Raw genomic sequence first — 14,855 nt, 5'->3', positions numbered from 1 at the left:
GAAGAAGGAGAATCCGGGGAATTACAGACCAGTCAGCCTCACCTCAGTCCCTGGAAAAATCATGGAGCAGGTCCTCAAGGAATCCATTTTGAAGCACTTGTAGGAGAGGAAGGTGATCAGGAACAGTCAACATAGATTCACCAACGGCAATTCATGGTTGCCTTCTATGATGAGATAACTGGCTCTGTGGATATGGGGAAAGCGGTGAAGGTAAAGTGCTATATCTTGACTTTAGCAAAGCTCTTGATACGGTCTCCCACAGTATTCTTGCCAGCAAGTTAAAGAAGTATGGATTGGATGAATGGACTATAAGGTGGATAGAAAGCTGGCTAGATCGTTGGGCTCAATGAGTAGTGATCAATGGCTCAATGTCTAGTTGGCAGCCGGTATCAAGTGGAGGCCCCATGGGTTGGTCCTGGGGTCAGTTTCATTCAACAACTTCACTGATGATCTGGATAATGAGATGGATTGCACCCTCAGCAAGTTCGCGGATGACACTAAGTTTGGGGGAGAGGTAGATACACTGTAGGGTAGGGATAGGGTCCAGAGTGACCTAGATAAATTGGAGGATTGGGCCAAAAGAAATCTGATGAGGTTCAACAAGGACAAGTGCAGAGTTCTGCACTTAGGACGGAAGAATCCCATGCACCGCTACAGGCTGGGGACCGACTTGCTAAGCGGCAGTTCTGCAGAAAAGGACCTGGGGATTACAGTGGACGAGAAGCTGGATCTGAGTCAACAGTGTGCCCTTGTTGCCAAAAATGCTAACAGCATATTGGGCTGCATTAGTAGGAGCATTGCCAGCAGATCGAGGGAAGTGATTATTCCCCTCTATTCGGCACTGGTGAGGCCACATCTGGAGTACTGCATCCAGTTTTGGGCTACCACTACAGAGGGATGTGGACAAATTGGAGAGAGTCCAGCAGAGGGCAACGAAAATGATTAGGGGCCTGGGGCATGGCTTACAAGGAGAGGCTGAGGGAACTGGACTTATTTAATCTGCAGAAGAGAAGACTCATAGACTCATAGACTCATAGACTTTAAGGTCAGAAGGGACCATTATGATCATCTGGTCTGACCCCCTGCACGCTGCAGGCCATAAAACCATCCCCGCCCCTTCCCTGGACTCTGCTGCTGAAGTCCCCAATCCTGTTATTAGTGACTTCAATCGGCAGAGACCCTCCTGCTAGAGATCCCTGCCCCATGCTGCGGAGGAAGGCGAAAAACCTCCAGAGGCTCAGCCAATCTGCCCTGGAGGAAAATTCCTTCCCGACCCCAAATATGGCGATCAGTAAGACCCCGAGCATATAGGCAAGAGTCTCCATCCTGACCCCTTTTAGCCATTATGCTATTTACCTACCATTGCTTGGTTTTCCTTGACAACTATGTTTTACCATTAAACCATTCCCTCCATAAACTTATCTAACTTAATCTTAAAGCCAGACAAGTCCCTCGCCCCCACCGTTTCCCTCGGAAGGCCGTTCCAATATTTCACCCCTCTAACGGTCAGAAACCTTCGTCTAATTTCAAGCCTGAACTTCCCCACGGCCAGTTTATATCCATTCGTTCTCGTATCCACGTTAGTACTAAGCTGGAATAATTCATCTCCCTCCCTTGTATTAATCCCTCTAATATATTTAAAGATAGCAATCATATCACCCCTCAGCCTTCGCTTGGTCAGACTAAACAACCCAAGCTCCTCTAGTCTCCTTTCATACGACAGGTTTTCCATTCCTCTGATCATCCTAGTGGCCCTTCTCTGCACCCGTTCCAGTTTGAGTTCATCTTTTTTAAACATGGGAGACCAGAACTGCACACAGTACTCCAAATGAGGTCTCACCAGCGCCTTGTACAACGGAAGCAGGACCTCCTTATCCCTACTAGATATACCTCGCCTAATGCATCCCAAGACAGCATTGGCTTTTTTCACCGCCACGTCACACTGTCGACTCATAGTCATCCTGCGGTCTACAAGGACCCCTAGGTCCTTCTCCTCTTCCGTTACTTCTAACCAATGCGTCCCCATCTTGTAACTAAAATTGTTATTGGTCATCCCCAAATGCATCACCTTACACTTTTCACTATTAAATTTCATCCTATTTCTGACACTCCAATTCACAAGCTCATTCAAGTCTCCCTGCAGGATATCCCTATCCTCTTCCGAATTTACAACGCCTCCCACCTTCGTATCATCCGCAAACTTTACCAGCCTACTCCTGCAATCGGTTCCGAGGTCAGTTATAAATAGATTAAATAAAATGGGTCCCAAAACCGAACCTTGGGGAACTCCACTGGTAACCTCCCTCCAACCTGACAGTTCACCCTTCAATACGACCCGCTGCATTCTCCCCATTAACCAATTCCTTATCCATCTCTGGATTTTCAAATCGATCCCCATGTTTTTTAGTTTAACCAATAATTCCTCATGGGGTACAGTATCAAACGCTTTACTGAAATCCAGGTATATTAGGTCCACCGCATTTCCCTTATCTAATAAATCCGTTACCTTCTCAAAGAAGGAGATCAGATTCGTTTGGCACGATCTGCCCTTCGTAAAACCATGTTGTAAATTATCGCAATTGCCACTACCCTCCAGGTCCTCAACTAATTTCTCCTTCAAAATTTTCTCTAACACCTTGCACACTACAGATGTTAAACTAACAGGCCTGTAGTTACCCGGATCACTTTTTTTCCCTTTCTTGAAAATAGGAACCACATTAGCTATTCTCCAGTCTAACGGGACCACCCCCGAGTTTACAGATTCATTAAATATTATCGCTAACGGGCCCGCTATTTCCCGCGCCAATTCCTTCAATATTCTCGGATGAAGATCGTCCGGTCCTCCCGACTTAGCCCCATTAAGGCGTTCAAGTTTTGTTTCTACCTCGGATACGGTAATCCCCCATCCCGAACGCCCCTCTGTAATGGTGCTAGTATCCCTAATCCCTTCATTGGCCTCATTAAACACCGACGCAAAATATTCATTGAGATATTGCGCCATGCCTAGATTGTCTTTAATCTCCTCTCCGGCAATAGTCTTCAGCGGTCCCACTTCTTCTTTCTTTGCTTTCTTCCTGTTTATGTGGCTGTAAAACCTCTTACTATTGCTTTTAATTCCCCTCGCTAGGTCCAATTCTACACGGCCTTTGGCCTTTCTCACTCTATCTCTACATTCTCTGACTTCACTTTGGTACATTTCCTTACTGATCCCTCCCCTCTTCCACTCTTTGTACGCTTTCTGTTTTTTCCTAATCGCCCCTTTGAGTCGGTCGCTCATCCAGCTCGGTCTAAATCTCTTGCTTGGTAATCTTTTTCCCTTTTTGGGAATACAGGCCTCCGACAGCTCATGCATCTTTAACTTAAAGTAATCCCAGGCTTCTTCTGCCTTTAAATCCATTAATACGTTTGCCCAATCCACTTCCCTTACCAGTCCCCTTAATTTGTTAAAATTGGCCTTTTTAAAATTATAAACCCTAGTCTTTGACTTAATTCTGTTACTCCTTCCCTGTATTTTAAACCGAATTAGCTCATGATCACTGGAGCCCAAATTGTCCCCTACTACCACTTCCTCAACGAGGTCCTCACTACTTACCAGAATCAAATCTAAAATGGCCTCCCCCCTCGTCGGTTCAGCTACCACTTGATGGAGGAATTGATCATCAAGCACATCTAGGAACATCTGAGCCCTATTATTGCTACTAGCGTTTGTTCCCCAATCTATTTCTGGGAAATTAAAGTCCCCCATAATTACACAGTTTCTATTGCTAATTACTTCTCTAAGCACATTAAATAGTTCCTTATCCATATCCTGGGTCGATCCTGGTGGTCTATAGCACACTCCAAGCACTATCCCCGGAGAGGCTCTAGAAGTCCTATTACCCATTGTAAGTATTGCCCAGACGGACTCTGAGTTGTCTAATCCATCCACTATTATTTCTTTACAGTTTATTTCACTATTGACATACAATGCCACCCCCCCACCTTTACCTCTGTTCCGGTCTTTCCTAAACAGCACATACCCCTCCATACCTGTGTTCCAGTCGTGACTGTCATTCCACCACGTTTCCGTTATTCCTACGATATCTGGTTTCAGCTCTTGGACCAGGAGTTCCAATTCCTCCATTTTATTACCTAGGCTTCTGGCATTGGTGTATAGACACCCTAATGTATGTCGTTTAGCCCGTCTCCCATTAGCAGCACTATATGTTGCGGGCCTCCTAGTGTCCGTCCCTCCTGTCCTTCCTATGTCCAATCTCATCTCCACAGCTATCTCTCCTCTCATTTTACTCACCTTCTCCATACTGGAATCTGGCGTGGAGATTAACTGTGCATCTCCCAACCGTCTCCCCAAACTTGCTAGTTTAAAGCTCTTTTGATAAGATGAGCCAGCCTCCCTCCCAAAAGTCTATTTCCTTCCCTACTCAGGTGAAGCCCATCCCGCGAGAACAGGTGTCTGTCCCCGAAAGCCTCCCAGTGGCCATACATCCCAAAGCCCTCCTTATAGCACCACTCCCTTAGCCAACTATTTATTCTCACAATCCTATCAGCCCTTTGCTGCCCTTCCCTCGGAACGGGCAGAATCCCACTAAAGATAATCTGAGCCTCTATCTCCTTGAGCGTCTTCCCCAGCCTGGCATAATCTCCCTTGATCCTCTCTAACGAGAACCTAGCCGTATCATTCGTTCCTACATGAAGGATTATCAGGGGGTTCTTACCTGCTCCTTGTAGGATCCTTTTCAATCGCAGGTCCACATCGCGTATCTTTGCGCCCGGTAGACAGCACACCCTTCTGTTCTCCGGGTCCGCCCTGGTCACAGGCCTATCCAATCTCCTCAGTAAAGAGTCTCCAATTACATACACCTGCCGTCGCCTGGCAACAGTGCGATCTAGTAATCTAGTCTCCGATCCCTCTAGTCCTGACCTGTGCCTATTCCTATCTTCCCTTATGCCTTCCTGAATCCTCACGGGGCCCAGAATTGGTGCTGTCTCCATCAAATCCTCCCCCCTCTCTCTTGGACTAGCAGCTCTTCTCTTCTTCCTCACCCTTCCACCTTCAGTCGCCACCTGCTGCCCCTCCACCTCGGTATCCAAACACTCGAACCTATTCCTGAGTTCTATTCCCCCCTCACTGGCCCTTCTTTTCCTTGGCCTGCTTCTCGCAGTCACATGCTTCCACCTCCCATGTTCTCCCCCTTCCATTCCCCTCTCACCATCCTCTCCCTCTGCCTCTACCTCCACCATAGGGCATTCTCCTTCAGCCCCCCCTTGCCTGTCCTCCATCAGCTTCTCAAACCCCCGCCTAAACTCCACCAGGGTATCTACCTGCATCTGCAGCCCCTTAATCTTTTCCTCCAGTAACACTATCAGGCGACACTTCATACACACATACCTGTGTTCTGGCTCCCCTGCTAGGACCATATACATACCACAGCTTCCACATGCAGCCATCTGCATTCTGTCTGCTGCTGCTGCTGCTGGGCTCATGGCTGCTGCAATCTCTGCCCACTGCACCTGTGGACTCAGAGCACACGCCACGCCGCGCCCTCCTGCCTCCCCCCTTACCTCCCCCTGCAAACTCCCTCTCAAACTCCCCTGTTAGCCGCCCTGTTTGCTGTCTCCGGTGCCGCTGCTCGCAGCTGTGATGTGGACAAATTGGAGAGAGTCCAGCAGAGGGCAACGAAAATGATTAGGGGCCTGGGGCATGGCTTACGAGGAGAGGCTGAGGGAACTGGACTTATTTAATCTGCAGAAGAGAAGAGTGGAGGGGATTTAATAGTAGCCTTCAATTACCTGAAGGGGGGTTCCAAAGAGGATGGAGCTAGGCTGGTCTCAGTGGTGGCAGATGACAGAACAAGAATCAGTGGTCTCAAGTTGCAGTGGGGGAGGTCTAGGTTGGATATTAGGAAAAGCTATTATACTAGGAGGCTGGTGAAGCACTGGAATGGGTGGTAGAATCTCCATCTTAGAGGATTTTAAGGCCAAGTTTGACAAAGCCCTGGCTGGGATGATTTAGTTGGGGATGGTCCTGCTTTGAGAAGGGGGTTGAACTAAATTTCTAAATTATAGAAAATAATTTTCTATGATTCTATGATTCTTTCTGTGGACCAACTACTAGAGGGTGGTGTGACACCCACTTTGCCAGTGAACTACCCAGATATTCCGCAGCTAGCTCTAGGAGGGGAGTATGGTCTAGTGTTTACAGACAGGCTGGCCAGACACATAGGTGTATGACAGATATTTTTATTATTATTATTTAAAGAAAGGCAGTTTTGCAGGATGGTTGATATTTGGGTCTCCTATGTTAGAGGCCTGGGTTCTATTCTCAATTCTGCTAGAAATTACCTTATCTATAAAGTGGGTGGGATAATAATTGCCTCTCCCATAGTGTAGAGGTATGAGGCCTTGGTGTCCCCTAGACTGCAGAGTATTTTTGTACGAAGGGTCTGTCTGCTCAGGGTACAGGCTGCAGGCTGGCTCAAGGAGGTAGGACAGATTCCTAAATGTAGGACTGTCCTGCAAAATTTTAGATGAGTGCAAACCGATATAGTCAGTGATCAGCTCTCTGCCATCAAGAGTAGGAGAGGCCAGGGCCGGCTCTTGGTTTTTTGCCGCCCCAAGCAAAAAAAATTTTGGCTCCCCCCTGCCCCAGCCCTGGGCTCCTCGCCGCACCCCCCTGCTGCCCCAGCCTTGGGCTCTCCCCACCCACCCACCCATGCCCCCTGCTGCCCCAGCTCTGGGCTCCCTCATTCCCCCCCACCATTGCCCCCCACATACATCTCCTGCCACCCCAGCCCTGGGCTCTCCCCCCTCCCCTACCTGCACCCTCCTTCCGCAGCAGCCCTGGGTCACTGGTAACTCGCTCCCACGGCAGGTCATTCAGCATGAATTTTAGAGGTGCACAGAACACAGACAGGATTGGTTCCCATATGGTTACAGAACTGCAGTAAAGTGGAACAATTTTCAGCTTGTGTGATTGGAGGATATCTGGATGCATATTATAAGACTATTTCTACATAAATGAGGAAAAGTTGAGGTGCCTTTATTATTCTTTTCTTCCACTCTTTCTTTCTATGGGGAATTTGCCAATGCAATATCACTGTCTTCCTTTTAAACAAAAACAAATAAAAAGGCAATGGCTGTTGAAAATACCAATTCCAGTCCTAATAACCACTGGGAAGCATTTCTTGCTCAATTTTATCCTACTTTTTCTACAGCAAGTTACAGTGGATCAGTATATTTGATTTGGGAGAAATGAAGTAACAGCCACCCAAACTGAGCTTGAGCACTCCTGAATTTTGAGGTGTTCAAATCTGGAAGGCAGGTGCCGGGGGGGGGAGGGGGTTAGGGGGCTGTGGCTCCACAGGGGAGCATGGCAGCATGTATGCAGCAGTGTGTCTGGCGCTGTGCGGAGCCAGACATGCTGGTCTGAGTGGCACGGTAAGGGGGTTGGGGGGTTGGATGGGGCGGAGGTTCGGGGGGGCAGTCAGGGGCAGGGAGAAGGGGGGGGTTAGATGGGTCAGGGTTGGGGGGGGGGGCAGTCAGGAGACAGGCAGCGGTTGGATAGGCATGGGAGTCCCGGGGATTTGTCAGGGGACAGGTAGGTGTGGGATCCTAGGGGGGAAGTTGGGGCGGTCTCAGGAGGGGGCAGTTGGGGACAAGGAGAAGGGAGGCTTAGATAGGTGGTGGGGTCCTGGGGGGCAGGGGTCCCAGAAGGGGGTGATCAGGGGACAGGGTGCAGGGGGGGTTGGATGGGTTGGGGTTTCTGTGGGGGGCAGTCAGAGGGGGTGGATGGTGGCAGGGTGGGGCTACCCTCCCTCCCTGTGGAGTGTCCTATTTTTTGAATGTTAAAATATGGTATCCCTACCCTTCAGATTGCAGCTCTCCATTCATAGCAGGCTGCAGCATGAGGTCTCAGCTACTTCACTCCCTCCCCCTCTTTCCTGTTGGTAGTGGCCAAGGGAATGCTGGGAAATATAGTTCTTTCCCTGCTCCAGGGCTGGCTCTATAGGCAGGGAGCTAACCAAGGAACTACAGTTCCCAGGGCCCCCTGTTGGTTCTCAGCTCCCATGCTGGGTCCCTGCCGCCCCTGCAAGTGGGCTGCCCGAAGCACGTGCTTGCTTTGCTGGTGCCTAGAGTCTTTTGAAGTTCACAACAGTTCCCAGGGTTCACATCACAGCTCACCCCTAGAGAGGTTACATACATCCCAGCCCACAATAATACTAGGGTGACCAGACGTCCCGATTTTATCGGGACTGTTCCGATATTTCCTTGTTTGTCCCGCGTCCCGACCGACATGCAGTCGGGACACTGGACAAACAAGGAAATGCCCCGGAGCCTAGAGCCCGGAAGTGCTCGCCCCCCCCCCCCCGCCCCGACTCCGCCCCCTCCTCCCCCGATTGGCTCCCTCCCCGAATCCCCGCCTCTTCCCCGGGCTCACCATTCCCCCTCCCTCCGCAAGCGCTGGAGGGAGGCCCGGGAGATGCAGGGGAAGCGCGGGGCCGGGGTGAGTAACAGTCCGGCTTGGTCCCTTGCAGGCAGGACTCAGTCGGGCGGTTGGGAGAGGAGGGGGGCGGCTTGCGGGGCCAGGCGGCGGCTGTTGTTGTCCCCCCGGGCAGCGGGACTCGGGAGCAGCCGCTGCTGCAGCTCCCACTGCCGCGGGGGAGGAAGCGGCCATGGCGCTCCGCGGCTGCGGTGCCTCCGAACCCCCCGAGCCGGGGCCTGCTGCAGGGACCCAGCAGCGCGTACGCTGGGCCCAGCCCCTGGCCAGCGTCTGGGCTGCTGCCCAGCTGGTGCTATCCCGGGGCGGCGGCATCGGCAGCCCAGCCCCGTTCGTTCCCCTGCGGGACGGGGGGCTGGGCCCTGCTGCCCCCACTCCAGGCCGCTGCGGGATAGCACCAGCTGGGCAGCAGCCCAGACGCTGGCCAGGGGCTGGGCCAGCATACGCACTGCTGGGTCCCCGCAGCAGGCCCCGGCTCGGGGGGTTCGGGGGCGCCAGAGCTACAGCCGCGGAGCGCCATGGCCGCTTCCTGCCCCCGCGGCAGTGGGAGCTGCAGCAGCGGCTGCTCCCGAGTCCCGCTGGCCGGGGGTGAGAACAGCCGCCGCCGCCTGGCCCCGCGGGCCGCCCCCCTCCTCGCCCTACCACCCAACTGAGTCCTGCCTGCAAGGGACCAGGCCGGACTGTTACTCACCCCGGCCCCGCGCTTCCCCTGCGTCTCCCGGGCCTCCCTCCAGCGCTTGCGGAGGAAGGGGTTTTTTGGCCACGCCCCCAGCCACGCCCCCCGCGTCACCCCACCCCTCCCCCCGCGTCCCGATATTTGTCTTGGGTGATCTGGTCACCCTACAATAATACATAACCTTTGCATTTAATTCAATGTATTTAAACTTAATCCAGATATATGTACACTTAATTCAGTAAGGTTTTTCATGGATATTGCAGGAAAATGCCACATCTGTTAGATAGATAGATAGAGAGATAGATAGAGAGATAGATTAGATTTTATGGACGAGAGTTGAGGTGGTTGGAATGAGGAGACTAGAGATTTTGGGAAGACTGCAAGAAGAAAAAGAGCAAGTAAAATGGGGTAGACTCCCAGGAAAGAGTGTGGGGGATTAGGAGGTTTGGGGTCCATTTTGATGGAGAGGGGGTATTAATTTTGCCACTGTAATGACTGTTCCTTCCCCCCATTATTTGGGGGGGGTCTCTTTCAGGTCTGATCCCCATTATGGCTGAGGGAGAGACAACAGTGTTTGGTGCTGTTGGGGAACAGGTGATCCTGCCTTGTATTGACAAATCCCACCGTGATGGGGTGACCTGGAAATACAATGACCTAGTTGTGATCCAGCATCAGATGCACCTCTCGAGAGGTAGAATTCCAAATTCACCACACCCTTGTCCCTCATATAGGGCTAGAGAATCCCCTCCTGGGGAGCAGCTTTCACCCACAGCCTTTTTACTCTCCCCAAAGGCAAAACTCCATTGTTCAGTCGATCTGAATTAAATAAGCAGGAGATGTCCAAGGGGAACTTCTCCCTGATACTATCACAGCTGGAGCACTCTGATGCTGGCAAGTACATCTGTGTAGTCGGTTCCAGAACTTTCAAGGTCCAGTTGCAGGTGTTTGAAGGTGAGTGATCCGGGACAGCGAGATGAGAGTGCAAGGAGCTTTGAGACAACACTTTTGCTGAGGTCCTTGTCCTTTGTCCATCTCCTCTGGCCTGAGCTATCGCAGATCCCTTTCCTCCAGCTAGCCCTACCTCCTCAGATTGTCCTTCTACTGAGATCCCCATGCTCACCTTCAGTCCCAGCCCCTCCCCTGGAGGAAGCTGGTGGAGGACAGGACTCACTGGATGGGCTCTCTCTCTCTTCACAGTTACAGGCTCTCCTAGTGGCTACCTCCTGCAGGCTGAAAATCTCATGCTGAGCATACAAGGTTCCTCAAGTGCCAACGTCACCTGGTCCAACAACTACAAGGACAAAGTGACAGCCACTCAGTCAAGAGAACTGAAGAATGGTGGACGCAGTCTGCAGATACACAACCTCCAGGCTGAGGACAGTGGAACCTGGAGGTGCCACATCACATCCCTGTCTGCTAAGCTGGACATACCCTATAAGGTGCTGGTGATAGGTAAGAAAAGCATGGATCTGAGTCTCAGATCTTTGCAGATGCCTAGAAAATGCAGAAGATTTTGGATAAATCTAAACTGATCCCATCTCCTCCTCACACACAAGCCCAGGGAAAGGTCACAGGTCATTACCTGGTTTCCTAGTTCCCAGTGTCCTGATCAGTGCAGCACCAGGGCCTTCCTCTCAGGATCTCCAGGGTCACAGACCCCTCAGCACTGGAGGTTGGCTCCTGAACTCCCGTTCCTTGGCTCAGTCTCACCCTGTTCCCCCTTGTTCTCCTAAACAGTCCCCCTCCCCCAGGAATTTTTGCATCTCAGACTCATGCAGATGATTCTCATTTCCTTGTCCAAGTTGTAGCTTTGCTTAGCTGGATGGATTTAACCCTTTGAATCTCTCCCAAGAACCCAACCCTTCTGGCCTCCTGACCTGTTGTGGCTCTTCTCTGAGCTCCTCCAGAACTGAGCACAATAACCCAGATGGGGTCTCCCTAGAGCTAGACAGAGGGATGGACTATCTCCTCCCTGCTCCATGGTGAAGTTGCAAAATTGATGATGAGACTATTGCTCCCCACACTTCCGTATGTTCTCCTCTTTCTGCTCTGAATTCAGGTTTTCATAATTTGAACCAGACGCTCTACAAAGCTGTTAATTCTACTGTGTCCTTCTCCTACTCTCTGAGCACTCACCTGCTGCAGATAAGAGAGCTGGAGTATGTCAGAGGAGGCTTGGAGTGGAAACAGATGATAAACAACACGTACGTGGAGAAGTTTAACTTCAATGTCACCTCTAAAGGGCTGCTCTTGCCTGAGCAAATGGCCAACATGCAGGTTACATGGAAACCCAGCAATCACCTGGAAGTGAAACTGCCCAGAGTCCAGTTCAAGGATGCTGGATGGTATCAGTGCCAGTTCACAGTCAGCCGTGGCCGTGTGGAGAAGGCCATCCACCTGGTGGTGATGACAGGTGAGAGGAAGTTGTGGCCCCTATGGACACTACAGAGGAAGTGGGGCAGGAGTATGGGAGGTCCCCCCCAAAAAGGTGCCTACCATCTGGAGACCCCTGAGACTCTATCTCAGACCCTATGGAAAGGATGTTTCCATCCCCTCATTTGCATGTCCCCCTCTTGTTCTCTTTGCAGTCACTGCTGACCCTGTTGGGCCGCTCTCCAAATGGGCTAACGTGACCCTGCTCTGCAAGCTCTCGGCTCCTATCCCACCTAATGCCCAGCTGTTCTGGGAGCATGTGAATGGGACTGAGAAGAAATTAAATATGTTGGGACACAGTGAGGTGGAGGTGAAGACCAAGACTGTGGGGCTGTGGAGATGCAGCCTTAAGGTGGAGAATAACATGATGACCAGCATTGACTACACTGTGGGTAGGGAGACCACCACCACTTCCTCCATTCAAAGGCCCATGCTGTCTCTCTCTGTGTCTCTCTCTATGTCCGTCTCTCCAATTCTCTCACTTCTCTCTCCACAGTGAAGGCTGCTGAATGGAATAGCTATGTGCTGATCGGGGCAGGGGTTGGAGCCGGCATAGTGCTGCTTCTCCTTGCAAGCCTATGTACTTTCATCTGTACTGCCCGGCAGCGGAGGAGGGTGAGTTCCCAAGTCCCAGCAGACAACAAAGGAGGAAAGTCCCTCCACTGCAGTCAGGATGAGTCTCTGAGGATTCCCCCCTTCAGAGGAGCAAGTGGGAGGGAACTAGGAACCACCCCCCTGGGGAAGGGACTCTTAAAATAGCCATATCCCAGTTAAATCTCTGAGGAGTGAGGCAGATAAAATCTGTACAGTCATGGCAAGCAGAGGGTTTGAAACCACCAACCACTTTGGAGGGTAGAACTTTAAACACAGAAATGTGGGTTCATGGCACACTCCTTTCTCTCCTGACAGCAACGGGCTGAAAAGATGGCACGAGCCAGGCGAGACTTGATTGAAAGGAGAACATGTCAGTGTCAACGGTAAGTACAAATCCAGGCCCCTCTGACTAGGGAGAGATGCTGGCCTCAAGAGAATGGGACTGGCTGCTAGCTCAGGGATGGGGGAATAGGACATGGGGCCTTTCACTTCAGGCTGTGTCTAGACTGTAGTTCCCTCAGTTGCAATTAACTCATGTTAGTTATCTCAGTTGTGGTAAACACAAATCAGTGCATCCTCACAGTATTCACACTCATGTTTAGTGGCTTTACGGTTACCCCCCAAATCTACACTAGCACTGCATTGGCTTGTGTTTAGTAGCACTTTCTTCTGGGCATTCATCCCAGAATTCCTAGTGTTGTTCCAAACTGCAGTATGTTATGAGTGATTGCCAATAGCCTTCTGGGAGGCCTCACAGGTGCCCAGAGGGATTGTGGGAGGAGAAGACAAATTCCCAGAATCCCTATAACAATGTCCAAGTAAACCAACACATGCTGCTTCGCTCGCTGACTGCTTTCATGAGAACAAGTTTCTCACTGAGTGAAGAGCTGGCATGTCCTAGGATTTGATGATTATATGCTCTGAGGCAGCAGAAGCAGCTGTGGAGAGACAGTGGCAGCTGTGTAGTCATTACTAGCAGAGAGCCATGTTGTGTGTTGATCCCCGTAAATATATCTGAATATACCTAATATACCTGAACTGCCCAGGAGATGGCGTGTACTAGTGAGTGGTGTAGAGTCTCTGGACAAAGCACTCAGTGTCCACAAGCTATTTTGGGCCAAACCCATAAGCAGAGAGTGGCGGGGGCTGCATCATTGTTCTCCAGTCCTGGGATGATCAATGGTGGCCGTAGAACGTCCGGTCGAGGAAGTCCATGTTTCTGAAAGCCCAGGGAAATGCCTCCTTATGCACAATGACTGCTCTGTGAGGAAGATGATTGCTATTATGGTTGCACCTTTCACATTTGCAAAAGCAGCAGTGAGCTTTCTAGGCCTGCCTGGATTGCCAAGATTGAATTGCTTCAGTCTTTAGGTGGCCAAAAATAAGACCTCTTGAAGTCCATAATAGGAAAACTGTTGCCAACAACATAAGAGATGCTGTCATATGCTGGATTTACATGCAGAGTACACTAGTGAACTTTAAGGGTTTTATTTGCCTTCTTATCACTTGTCATTAAATATTACTAAGTTCCTAGTAAATGTTATTTTAGGTGGGAGTGAGGGCTGAGTGGAAGAAACATAGTGGTGATTATGTGCTGGGTGACAGAAACGTAGCTCTGCTTTCATCTGTTTTTATGTGAGTGCAGGTAGCACAGTTATTTATGATTCAAAAGTAGCCCTACAAAACAGTACAACTACATCCGAAAACGGAACAAGCTGTGCAAAACATGAAGCAATACAGTCACTCTGTAACTCCCTAAAGAGCTCAGTGCAGCCACATTGGAAATGAAGTGCATTAAGTCACACAAATGCCTAATCAACGTTGTATAAATATTGCACTTCCCCCCAGCTACGTAAAGTATTCTGTGTTCTATGCCTTCCAATCTGGCCAGAGGTCAGGAGACTGTCAGGCTCAGTGGGTTCACTGCATAGAGTAGGGGGCATTTCACCTCTACAATACCAGAGTTCATGCTGTTTAATTTCTTTCTCTTGCAGTCAGCTGAAGAATGACTATTCCAATGCTTGAGGCAGAAGGGTGAATGAAGTCTCTGCCAATGATAAGCCATCTGGCAGCCCACCTTGCTTGCTTGGATCCAACTCACCTTTCCTTCCTCCCGTGCAATGCTTTGTTCTTTCATCTTTCTCCCAGCCTCATTGCCAAGAAGGGATCTTATCAGGGTGTGGATGGGATACAGTGAGCAGGACAAGCACCCACCCCACAGTGATGGCTCAGCCCCAAATCCATCAGGGAATGTACTGAATGTAAGGTATACACAGATGTATTCTGTGCATATGCTTGATTTGACCTCTTGGATTTTTTCTCAGATGTTTCCTGTATCTGCTCCAAATGCAATAAATCACTTTAGAGTTTTCATTGCAAAATCTGACTTTATTTGCCTGATGCACCAAACATCTCCCTCTAATATAACCCCTACTACTGGCCTTCCCAAACACCCCCAGCCTGCCCTCCTCCCACAACCCACCTCCCCTGCTGCCAGAAGCCTGCCCTGATTCCTGCATCCTGTGATCCCCTTCCCCCTCCCCACCCCAGCCACCACCTTCCCCAATCCAGACCTCCAGCCAGTGACAAGGAATGCTGGAGACTTTCCCTTAACTTGGTATTTTCATGCTTCCAAGGATTTGAGGTGGGTCCTGA

General features: G+C 50.5%; 1 protein-coding gene across 3 annotated transcripts in view; it reads left to right on the top strand.

Moving 5' to 3' along the window:
• Positions 1-14,581, top strand: part of CD4 (CD4 molecule) — a 34,887-nt gene extending 20,306 nt beyond the window's left edge. For 2 of the 3 annotated variants that reach the window (XM_005291325.5, XM_065572443.1), the window contains 8 exons: positions 9,709-9,864; positions 9,966-10,124; positions 10,371-10,625; positions 11,233-11,586; positions 11,762-11,998; positions 12,103-12,221; positions 12,516-12,583; positions 14,195-14,581. In XM_005291325.5, coding sequence (XP_005291382.3) covers positions 9,709-9,864; positions 9,966-10,124; positions 10,371-10,625; positions 11,233-11,586; positions 11,762-11,998; positions 12,103-12,221; positions 12,516-12,583; positions 14,195-14,225 — 1,379 coding nt within the window. In that variant the 3' untranslated portion in view covers positions 14,226-14,581. Of the gene's footprint in view, positions 1-8,443; positions 8,504-9,708; positions 9,865-9,965; positions 10,125-10,370; positions 10,626-11,232; positions 11,587-11,761; positions 11,999-12,102; positions 12,222-12,515; positions 12,584-14,194 lie in introns of those variants that run through there. The other variant, XM_065572436.1, reaches the window with a different exon arrangement.
• The last annotated feature ends 274 nt before the right edge of the window (positions 14,582-14,855 follow it).

Source organism: Chrysemys picta, chromosome 1 (assembly GCF_011386835.1).
Source record: "Chrysemys picta bellii isolate R12L10 chromosome 1, ASM1138683v2, whole genome shotgun sequence".
In the NCBI taxonomy this organism is placed as follows: domain Eukaryota; kingdom Metazoa; phylum Chordata; order Testudines; family Emydidae; genus Chrysemys; species Chrysemys picta.
The sequence above is the reverse complement of the archived record's forward strand: the minus strand, read 5'-3'. Positions and strand labels throughout refer to the sequence as shown.